The 11,357-nt window shown below is 51.2% G+C and overlaps 1 protein-coding gene and 1 long non-coding RNA gene across 7 annotated transcripts in view; one reads left to right on the top strand and one right to left on the bottom strand.

Annotated features, from left to right (window-relative positions):
- Positions 1–355: 355 nt before the first annotated feature.
- LOC309645488 lies at positions 356–3,045 on the bottom strand. 4 transcript variants are annotated; one of them, XR_014254920.1, is made up of 3 exons: positions 1,922–2,288; positions 1,179–1,677; positions 356–953 (listed from the first exon to the last, which is right to left on the bottom strand). It is a non-coding gene; the product is annotated as an uncharacterized lncRNA (long non-coding RNA). The 4 variants fall into 4 exon arrangements; XR_014254921.1 differs by having other exon boundaries at positions 356–1,252; positions 1,473–1,677; positions 1,922–2,284; XR_014254922.1 differs by having other exon boundaries at positions 1,473–1,677; positions 1,922–2,284.
- Positions 2,348–11,357, top strand: part of DNAAF5 (dynein axonemal assembly factor 5) — a 36,761-nt gene continuing 27,751 nt past the window's right edge. Inside the window, exons 1-3 of one of the 3 annotated variants that reach the window (XM_082430639.1) lie at positions 2,348–3,044; positions 3,817–4,001; positions 11,070–11,194. In XM_082430639.1, coding sequence (XP_082286765.1) covers positions 2,426–3,044; positions 3,817–4,001; positions 11,070–11,194 — 929 coding nt within the window. In that variant the 5' untranslated portion in view covers positions 2,348–2,425. The remainder of the gene's footprint in view (positions 3,045–3,816; positions 4,002–11,069; positions 11,195–11,357) is intronic. The other 2 variants (XM_082430638.1, XM_082430637.1) reach the window with 2 other exon arrangements.

The raw sequence follows: 11,357 nt of genomic DNA, 5'->3' as shown, positions 1-11,357 counted from the left end.
TGGTTTTTTACTGTATACTGGACATTTTGGTTATTGTGTTAGAAGAAACCTGATTTTATTTAAATCTTCTATTTCAGGGACTTCCCTGCTGGTCCAGTGGTTAAGACTTCACCTTCCAATGCAAGGGGTGCAGGTTCTATCCCTGGCCAGGGATCTAGGATCTCACATGCCTTGCGGCCAAAACACCAAAACATAAAAAAAAGAAAAAAAAAAAAAAAAAGCAATATTGTAACAAATTCAATAAAAACTTTAAAAAGTGGTCCACATCAAAAAAAAAATTAATCTTCTATTTCAGCAGAAAGTCACCCCATTTAGGTTTAGTGTGTAAATTCCAGCCTACTTTTATGGCCTGTGGTTCCAATGATAGTTTTATTTTCCCGGCCCTTGCAATGCCCTTCCTGTCTGCTCCATTCTCCTGGTGCTGCCCTGGCCGTCACTCCATCCCTGTGGGTGCTGCCTGCAGTGTCAGAAGGCATGTGGCCAGGCTGCCTGGTGGTTCAACAAAGACCTCAAGAAATAGCGGAACAGAGAAGCTTATGACTCACAGGTCCTGGAGGAGGTACAGGCACAGTGCCCAGGAGTCAGGACCCGGGGCACACACCTGTATTAGGTCCACAGGGCTGTGCTTTGGGGTTCCTGGGCTAAGGCTGGATAGGTCAGCTCAAACCAGAGGGAGCAGGGCTTTGGTGAGCTTCACAGGGGTTTAATCTATGGGGCCCACAGGAGAGAGGTTATCACAAGGGTGTTGGGGGGGTCACATCAGGAACTTCGGTTTACTGGTGGCTCTGCGGGCTGTCACCTAGGGCACGCACTCGAGGGAGGGCTCCTGTCAGTTCAAGGCCCCGCAGGCAGAGGGCCACACAGAACAGATGCCGAGGCAGTGATCATGTACTCCGTGAGTGGCCTGTCGGCACGTCTGGCTTGCAGCCCCCTCTAGCGCCTATTCCAGGAACCTGTAAGCAAGAAAGAGAAACCCACCCCAGGGACCCATCCCATGGCTGTTCCTCCCGTGCTGGAGTCCCCAGTCAGCCCGCCTCCTTTCCAGCTCAGAGCCTTTCCCCACTGTCTGCTGAACTAGCTGCAAGGCATTTAGTTGTACTTCGTGGGGAGTAGCCGGGAAAGTGAGTCTGCAGCACCTTCTGGGGCAGGAAGTCCAACACCCCCATTTAAGTGCTTACTCGCTCATCTCAGCCAGAGCATGGCCTTCGCAACGGCCTCACATGGCGACTGCCTGGCTCCCTGCTAACCTGTTCTGCAACAGCCAAAGCAGTTTTCTAAAAACACAAACCTTACGTGAAACTCTCCCACCTTAAATCCCCCCTTGCATCCCCCACTGGGACCCAGTGGAGCCACTCAGAGGACCCTGCTCCCCCTGGGCCCCTGGGCTCTGGCCACAGGGCACTTTTTTCATTTCCTGGAACAGTGTCAGGCCCCCTCCCCGTATTTGTTCCTGGGGCTGCCCAAACAAGTACCATAAACCTGGTGGCTTAAACAACACAAATTTATCTCCCCACTGTTCTGGAATCCAGAAGTCCAAGATCATGGTGTCAGAGGCTGCTTCCCCCGAGAGCCGTTGAGGGAGTGAGTCTGTTCCAGGCCGCTCTCCTGAGCTTGCAGATGGCCATCCATGTTCACATCGTTCTCCCTGTGTGCTGGTCTGTCTCCAGTTTCCCCTTTCTACAAGGACACAGTCATGTGGATTAGGGCCCATCCTAATGACCCCTTCTTAACTTGATGAGTCTGAATGGCCCTATTGCTAAGTAAGGTCATGTTTTGAGGTCCTGGGGGGGTCAGGACTCCACTACGTGAACTTTGGGGGGCCCAACTGAGCAGTCCCACTCCCACCATAGGCCTTTGACCATGCTGTCCCCTTCCTCTGCAACGCTTTCACGCCCCCTTCACCTAGTTAACTCTTACTTACCCCCTATATTACGCTGGGGCTGTCACCTCCTCCAGGAAGCCTTCCAGTCTACACCAAGTTCCTTGGCCTTCATCCCTCAGGACCACGGTAACTGCACGCTGATTAACGTGTCACCCACTAGACCAAGACCCGAGCCGGAGAGACCAGGTGCCCTCTCCACGTCACCGTATCCGACGGAACTGGTCCGACCCGGGCATGCAGGAGAGGTGAGGGTCACAGTAGCCACCTGAGGACACAAAAGAGCACGACCACCACGCCTCACTGAACACAAGTCCGCAGCGTCCATCATATCGGGCTCCAGACCTGCCCAGGACCCCCGGCCTGGCCCGCGTCCCCTCAGCCCTCCGACTCCCCGCCCCGGCCCCGCCCCCCCGGCCGTGTCCTGTCAGTGTTCCGAGCTGCCAATAAAGTTACTCTCGGAGCCGACCGGAAAACGCGCCGTAATCCGCGCCGCGACCGTCGTAAAAGCGCCGGTCTCCCCTGGTGACTAGCAACGCGGGGAAGATGGCGGCGCTGGTGCCGACCGAGGCCGCGGCGTCCCCGGACCCGGCGGGAGCCGCCGAGACGGCCGAGGCGGCGGAGCTAAGCCGCGTACTGAGCCGCCTGCTGCCCGGTCTGGAGGCCGACAGCAAGCTGGGCCGGCGGCGCGCGCTGGAGGCGCTGCAGCGCGCCCTGGAGGCGGCGCGGCCCGAGGCGCCCGAGGGCGACCCCGCCGCCGCAGCCACCGCCTTCCAGGGCCCGTGGGCGCGCCTGCTGCTGCCGCGCCTGCTGCGCTGCCTGGCCGACCCGGCCGAGCGCTGCCGCGCGCTGGCCGTGCACCTACTGGACTTGGGCCTGCGGCGAGCCGCGCGGCCCCGTGACGCGCTCCCGCGCCTGCTGCCCGCTCTCGCCGCGCGCCTGGCCGGCCCCGAGCCCGCGCGCCGCCCGCCGCCCGAGGCCTGCGAGGAGCTGCGCCTGGCGCTCGTGCAGCTGCTCCACCTGGCCGTACGCCTGAGCGGCGCTGCGCTCGCGCCCCACCTGGACGACGCAGTGCGCGTGCTGCGCTGCACGCTGCTTGACCCCTTCGCCGCCGTGCGCCGAGAGAGCTGCGAGTGCGCCGCGGGCCTGGCGCGCGCCACGCCAGGTGCCCGCCTTTGTCTCCTCCCACGTCGCCCCTTCCCCAAGCCCGCCCCGGTCCGCGCCCTGCTGCACCCGCAGCCCGGAGCGCAGTGCCTGCCCGCAGTGGATGCTCGCTGGTTGCCGAGTGAAGCATCTCCCCGTCTCAGCGCCGTCCCCTCTGTCCCCCACCCCGCAGTTCTGCGCGCGGGGTCTCCTCTGGCTCCCCGCACACTGGGCAGTAGTGGACCAGAGCTTGCCTTGATCTGAGGACCCGAGCGCTGAAATAACTCGCCCGAAGTATCACTGAAATAGCGACCTTACAGAAGGGTCTCAAGCAGCGGCACAACTGCTCAACCAGAGGGTTCGCTTGGCTGTCACGAAGAACCCCTGGTCGTGACTTCCTGTGAGGCCTTTAGGAAGTGGGGTGGCTTTGCCTGAGGCGGTACTGATCCAGCTTCCTGCGGTCGTGCTGGGTGTCTGGCTGCAGGCTTATCCAGAGGTGGGGACGCGCAGTGTCTCCCCACTCAGCGTACTCTGGAGTGCCTGTCACAGCCATCTGCAGCTTCAGGTTCTCCCCTTACAGCTCTGTGTTCAGCTGAGACGGGTCCAGCCCCAGCCTTTTCCCTTTGGTCCTCCCAAGCCTCTGGGTCGGAGAGGTGTTGTTTGGGTCACACGCCCAACTCTGCGCCTCTCCTGGTGCTGTGGGTACAAAGCTGTGTGTGGCCAGCCCAAGGGAGCCGGGCCAGGGTTGGCACTCCCAGGCTCCCCCGGTGACTGGTGGTTTCCCCGTCCCACAGACCACTTCCACATGCAGTCGGAGTCCTTGATCGGCCCCCTGATGCAGTCCATCTCCCACCAGCACTGGAAGGTGCGGGTGGCCGTCATCGAGGCCACGGGCACGGTGATCCAGTTTGGCAGCGGGAAGTCAGTGGACGACGTCCTTCCTCACTTTGCTCAGCGGCTCTTTGATGACGTCCCCCAGGTAACCAGAGTTTCTCCTCCAGGCAGTCCCTTTTCTCCACCAGAAGTGTGCCAGTGTGCTATTTGTCACTCACTCACTTTTGTGTTTTTTTAAAGACTATATGTGACGTTAAATGTCCTTCCATCATTCGCGGTCACAGGTGTTCCTATTTCACGTCTTTGAGAAGCTGGGGGAGAGCTGAGTTGTCTTAATATATTTGTTATTCTTAATTCTAAGGAATGGGGAAGAGGACTGCTTCCTTTTAGGAAGAAACTCTAAACTGAGTATTTCCACGGTTTGCAGAAGCATCTGTAACATCCTCCTCCATCAAGGTGATTTAATTGAAAAGCCGCAGAGGTTGGCGAACGAGGCCTGGGAGGAGGATGGAGCCAGGGTTGGTGTGTTGGGGTAATTCCTTCCATTGGCTTTGGGGCCTGAGGAGAGACAGACAGACAAGACAGGAGGCAGGTGGAGGTGAGAGAACCGGCTCTTTTGTTGGCAGAAGCCAGCTCAGAGGGCGTGTCGTGGATCTGAGGCCGTGGGGAGCAGAGTGAAGGCTGTGAGGGCAGGCTCTCTCCCAAAGGGTGGATGGGGTGAAGGGCTCCGGTCCCTTGGGGCGGGAGGAGCAGTGGTTGCCGGTGGGGGACTTGCAGGGTGGTTGGCACTTGGCCCCTGTGGCCCCGACAGCAGAAGTGCCAGCCTCCTCATGTCCTGTCCATCCATACATTAAATATCATCTCATTCCTTCCCGCGGAAGTCCTCCACGTCCGAGGCTTGGGGCTGGTGTAAGGTACGCAGGGCCCCCAGCTGGAGCTGGCCTCCTGCTCCCGGCCTGGGTCTGGCCCCAGGCTGCTCGCAGCAACCCACCCTGCCTCCAACCACAGGTTCTTGATTTGTTTCTTTCTTCTTTTTTTTTTTTTATTGGCATATAGTTGATTTACAACGTTGTGTTAATTTCTGTTGTGCAGCAAAGTGATTCAGTTAGACATATATGTATGTTGTCTTTTAGACTCTTTTCCATTATGGTTTATCACAGGATGTTGAATATAGTTCCTTGTGCTCTGCAGTAGGACCTTGTTGTTTACCCATCCTATACGTACTAGTTTGCATCTGCTAATCCCAAACTCCCACTCCATCCCTCTCCCACCCTCCTCCCCCTTGGCAACCACAAGTGTGTTCTCTATGTCTATGAGTCTATTTCTGTTTCATAGATAGGCTTATTGTGTCTGTTTTAGATTCCACATATAAGTGATATCATATGGTATTTGTCTTTCTCTGACTTACTTCACTTAGTATGACAATCTCTTGGTCCATCTATGTTGCTGCAAGTGGCATTATTTCATTCTTTTTTATGGCTGAGTAATATTCCACTGTATATATATACCACATCTTCTTTATCCATTCATCTGTCCATGGACATTTAGGTTGTTTCCACGTCTTGGCTATAGTGAATAGTGCTGCTGTGAACATAGGGGTACATGTATCTTTTCGAATTATGGCTTTCTCTGGATATATGCCCAGGAGTGGGATTGCTGGATCATATGTTAGCTATAGCTTTAGTTTTTTGAGGAACCTCCATACTGTTCTCCATAGTGGCTGCACCAACTTACATTCCCATCAACAGTGTAGGAGGGTTCCCTTTTCTCCACACTCTCCAGCATTGGTTATTTGTAGACTTTTTAATGGCCATTCTGACCTGTGTGAGGTGATACCTCATTGTAGTTTTGATTTGCATTTCTCGAATAATTACCAATGTTGAGCATCTTTTCATGTGCCTGTTGACCATCTGTATGTCTTCTTTAGAGAAATGTCTATTTAGGTCTTCTGCCCATTTTTCGATTGGGTTGTTCGGTTTTTTGTTGTTGAGTTGTATGAGCTTTTTGTATATTTTGGGAATTAATCTCTCGGTCACATCATTTGCAAATATTTTCTCCCAGTCCGTAGGTCATCTTCTTGTTTTGTTTATGGTTTCCATGGCTGTACAAAAGATTGTGAGTTTGATTAGGTCCCATTTGTTTATTTTTGCTTTTATTTCTATTGCTTTGGAGACTGACCCTTGGTATGATTTATGTCAGAGAATGTTTTGCTTATGTTCTTTTCTAGGAGTTTTATGGTGTCGTGTCTTATGTTTAAGTTTTTAAGTCATTTTGAGTTTATTTTTGTGTATGGTGAGAGGGTGTGTTCTAACTTCATTGATTTACATGCACCTGTCCAACTGTCCCAACACCACTTGCTGAAGAGACCGTCTTTTCCCCATTGTGTATTCTTGCCTCCTTTGTCAAGGATTAATTGTCCATAGTTGTGTGGGTTTATTTCTGGGCTCTCTAGTCCATTGATCCATATGTTTGTTTTTGTGCCAATACCATAATGTTTTTTTTTTTAATAAATTTATTTATTTTTGGCTGCGTTGGGTCTTCATTGCTGCACACTGGCTTTCTCTAGTTGCGGCGAGCGAGAGCTGCTGTTTGTTGCAGTGCACGGACTTCTCATTGCGGTGGCTTCTTGTGGCGCATGGGCTTAGTTGCTCTGCGGCATGTGGGATCTTCCCAGACCAGGGCTCAAACCCGTGTCCCCTGCATTGGCAGGCAGATTCTTAACCACTGCACCACCAGGGAAGCCCCTACCATGCTCTTTTGATTACTGTAGCTTTACAGTATTGTCTGAAGTCTGGGAGGGTTATGCCTTCTGCTTTGTTCTTTTTCCTCAGGTTTGCCTTGGCAATTCTGGATCTTTTATGATTCCATGTAAATTTTAGGATTATTTGTTCTTGCTCTATGAAAAATGTCATGGGTAATTTGATAGGTATCACATTAAATCTGTAGATTTCTTTATTTATGTTTTATAGCTTTCAGCACATAAGTCTTTTACCTCCTTGGTCAGGTTTATGCCTAAGTATTTTAATTTTTTGGTTGCAATTTTTAAAAGATTTTTTTGTTTTAATTTCCTTATGATGTTTCATTGTTAGTGTAAAGAAATGCAACCAATTTCTGTATGTTAATCTTGTATCCTACTTTGCTGAATTTGTTCATCAGTTCTAGTAGTTTTTGTGTGGAGTCTTTATGGTTTTCTAAATATAGTATCATGTCATCTGCATATAGTGAGAATTTTACCTCTTCTCTTCCAACTTGGATACCTTTTATTCTTTTTTCTTATCTGATTGCTATGGCTAGGACTTCCAATATATGTTGAATAGAAATGGTGAGAGTGGGCATCCCTGTCTTGTTCCAGATTTTAGGAAGAAGACTTTCAGCTTTTCACCATTGAGGATTGTGTTGGCTGTGGTTTTGTCACAAATAGCCTTTATTATGTTGAGATATGTTACTTCTATACCCACTTTGGTAAGAGTTTTTGTCATGAATGGATGTTGAATTTTATCAAATGCTTTTTCTGCATCTATTGAGATGATCATGTGGTTTTTGTCTTTTGTTGATATGGTGTTTCACATTGATTGATTTGCGTATGTTGAACCATCCTTGTGACCCTGGGATGAGTCCAGCTTGGCCGTGGTGTATGATCTTTTTTATGTGTTCTCGGATTGGGTTTGCTAATATTTGGTTGAGAATTTTTGCATCTATATTCATCGAAGGTATTGGCCTATAATTTTCTTTTTTGGTGGTGTCTTTGTCTGTTTTTGGTATCAGGGTGATGGTGGCTTCATAGAATGTCTTTGGGAGTGTTCCCTCCTTTTCAGTCTTTTGGAAGAGTTTGAGGAGGATAGGTATACGTTCTTTGTATGCTTGGTAGAATTCCTCGGTGAAGCCATCCAGTCCTGGATTTTTGTTTGCAGGGAATTTTTGTTTTGTTTTTGTTTGTTTGTTTTTTGCCACACCATGCAGCTTGTGGGATCTTAGTTCCCCAACAAGGGACTGAACCTGGGCCCTGGCAGTGAAAGCGCTAAGTCCTAATCACTGGACCGCCAGGGAATTCCCTGCAGGGAGCTTTTTTATTACAGATTCTACTTAACTTCTAGTAATCGGTCTGTTTAAGTTTTCTATTTCTTGTTGTTTCAATTTTGGTGAGCTATATGTTTCTAGAAACTTGTCCATTTCTTCTAGGTTGTCAAATTTGTTGACATATAATTGTTCATAGTATTCTCTTACGGTCTTTTGTATTTCCGCAGTATCGGTTGTTATTTTTCCTTTTTCATTTCTCATTTTATTTATTTGGGACCTCTCTCTTTTCTTCTTGGTAAGCCTAGCCAGAGATTTGATGATTTCCTTTTATATTATGCTTGTGTTCTCTTCTTTTTGGGTTTTGTGAATCTGTTGTATGTTTTTGATTTGTGGTTACCCTGTTTTTCAAGTATGTTAACCCATAATCATATCTGCTTGCTTTAGACTGATAGTCATTATGGGCTCAAACACATTCTGAAAGAAAAAAAAAATCTACATTTTCTTACTCTTCTCCCCCACATTTTATGGTTTTGATGTCCTCTTTTACACCTTCATGTTTATCCTATTGTCATTCATTGTGGTTATTGTTGCTCTCACAAAAATTTTTTTCATTTTTTTTTAACCTGTATACTGGTTTATTTAAGTGGTTTACTTTCCAATTGTGATTTTTCTCTTTCCTATAGCTTCTTGCTTCTTTTCTATTTAGAGAAGACTGTTCCATATTTCTTTTAGGATAGGTTTAGTATTGCTGTATTCTTCTAGTTTCTGCTTGTCTGAGAAATTCTTTTTCTCTCCTTCTATTCTAAATGGTAATCTTGCTGGGTAGAGTATCCTAGGTTGCAGATTTTTCCCTTTCAGGACTTTGAATATATCTTGCCACTCCTTTCTGGCCTGCAACATTTCTGTAGAGAAATCAGCTGATCATCTTATGGGGGGCTCCCTTATAATTAACTTGTTATTTTGATTTGTTTCATTTTTTAAAACAGCTTTATCAAGACATAATTTACATACCGTACAATTCCCTCACTTAAAGTGTTCAGTGTTTTTGATATATTACATCATTAATTTTAAGAATTATCGTAAAATGTTTATAACAAAATTTGCCATTTTAGCCATTTTTAAGTGCACAATTCAGAGGCATTAAGTACATTCACAGTGTTGTGCAACCATCACCACCATCCAAAACTTTTTTTATCATCGCGAACAGAAACTCTGTGACCACTAAGCAATTACTTCCCGTCCCCCCCACCCCCCTGATGACCTCTAATCTTTCTGTCTCTCTGGATTTGACAATTCTAGCTGTTTCATGTAAGTGGAATCAGGATGGGGTCTGTTGTGACTGGCCTCTCTCACTCAGCATCATGTTGGTGAGGTCCATCCGTCTGTGGCAGGTGTCAGTGCTTTGCTCCTTTTAAGGCTGAATAACATCCACCATGTGGACAGACCACGTTGTGTTCCTCCATTCATCCGTCCACGGACTCTTGGGTTGTTTCCGCCTTTTAGCTGTTGTGACCAGAGGTGCTGAGGACGGTGGTGTGCAGGGATCCGTTTGAGTCCTGCTTCACTTCTTTCGGGTGAACACTCAGTGGAATTGCTGTGTCCGTCCTACAGTAACACATGTGTAGCTTGTTGAAGTCACCAAAGTGTTTTCCACGTGGCTGCACTGCCTTGCATTCCTACCAGCAATGTACAAGGGATCCAGTTCCTCTGCATCCGTGAGTTGGTATCTCCCCGTGGTTTTGACTTGCATTTTCCTGGGTATTAGTGACTAGTGATGTTGAGCACCTTTCTCTGTGCTGGTCACAGTTACTTTATACAGTGAAACATTGAACGTGCACGAGTCAGGACAGTTTCGCTAGTGTGTGTGCGGACAGCCAGAATGGCTCCAGGTGCCTGTTCTATTTCACAGGAAGACCAGAGGCTCTGATCACTTACCCAGGAGGTGATGAGAGGCCTGTCCCTCCCTACTTTCTCAGCAGGGGACCCAGAGGGATGGCCTTGCTTCTCCCTCGGGAGCCTGGTCACTTGAGGTCTGCAGGATATGTCCAAGGAGGTGGGAAGGGGTGGTGTCCCGGTGCAGCAGGGCTGTCACAGCTTCCTCCAGGCCCAGAAAGGCCCCGCCCCCCTGAGTGCACCATCCAGGTGAGCGCACCCAGCTCAGGTTAAGTCGCTGCCCGTAAACAGGCACATGCCCTCGGTTGCCCCGGGGTCGCCCTGACCGTCGGGAGCTCCCTCTGCACATTGCTCATCTCTGATTGTAGATGTTTCATCTAGAAGACGGAATTCTGTGTGCTTTGTGTAGTTGGGATAAAACACTGACCCTGTTGTTGAGGCTCCAAGGATGTGACCGTGTAGGCGTTTGCCCGGGAGCCTGGCTGGGAACAGCCCCACCTGCCCTGCTGCTGGCGCCCCGCAGGCGATCGGCTCAGGCCCTTGGGCACTTGTGCGCGCCTGCCCTGGGCCAGAACCCTGGTGGAAAGGGAGAGGGAGCAGGTCTGGTTGGCCCCCAGCCCCTCACTGGTGCTCAGGAATGACAGAGGGGGCCACGGGGAGGGGGCAGACGGAAGGGGAGGGGAGGGGCGGATGAAAGCATCAACCTCACCTCCCAGGTGAGTTCCAGTGACGTAGAGGAGAACCTGAAGCCGAGGCAAGGGGGCTGTTCCTCGCCCAGTGCTGGCTACTTCGGGGGCCCGCGGGGTGTGATGTAACCCGAGCCCCCGTGGGTGGGATCCTGCCCGACTGAACTGGAATGGGCATCAGAATCCTTGGGTCCAATCAGAACATGATAAAAACGGAGCCCTGTTGCTGCTCCCTGGGTCACACGCGACACGAAGCTCACCTCTTCCCTGCGGTGGCTGAGGTGGGTAGAGGCATGCACGCCACCTTCTCGGACGTAGGCGGCCAGTGCCCAGCCCAGCCGGGAGGTTCCCACACAGGAGGCCGCAAACATGCCACAGGGCTGAGGCGGGGCTGCGGGACCTGCTGCGGCCAGTGGAGGGTCCGGCCTGAGCCCGGAGGACAGGGGTCGCAGCAGCGAGACCTAGGGTCCCAGCGTTTCGTTCCAGGCCCGAGATGTGGATGGCAGAGCTGCCAGAGCACCTGAGCCGGCTCTGGGGCCCCTCTGTGACCGCATGGTGGGCCCGGGGCTCCGCGGTGCCCACGCACGTGAAGGCCGCTCACCGCCTTCTGCCTGCAGGTGCGCCAGGCGGTGACGCGTGTGGCCGGGGCCTGGCTACTGAGCCTGCGGGACCGCTGCTCGTTCTTCCACAAGCTCCTCCCGCTCCTGCTGAGCAGCCTCGACGACGAGATCCCTGAGATCGCGTAAGTGGCGACGTGGCGTACGCGCCGAGGTCCCGCCCCAGACCCGCCGTGCCGCGTGCCTCCCTCCCGCTCTGCCTCACCAGGCGCTGGCTTTTCCTAAGTTGTTGTTTACAGCGGTGGTTGTTTCCTTTGGTCCAGAGTCTCGCAGGAGCCACCGTGTCCC

This window comes from Balaenoptera physalus (assembly GCF_965194825.1).
Source record: "Balaenoptera physalus genome assembly, chromosome: 16".
NCBI lineage: Eukaryota > Metazoa > Chordata > Mammalia > Artiodactyla > Balaenopteridae > Balaenoptera > Balaenoptera physalus.
Note: the sequence above shows the minus strand (reverse complement) of the source record. Positions and strands in the feature narration are given on the sequence as shown.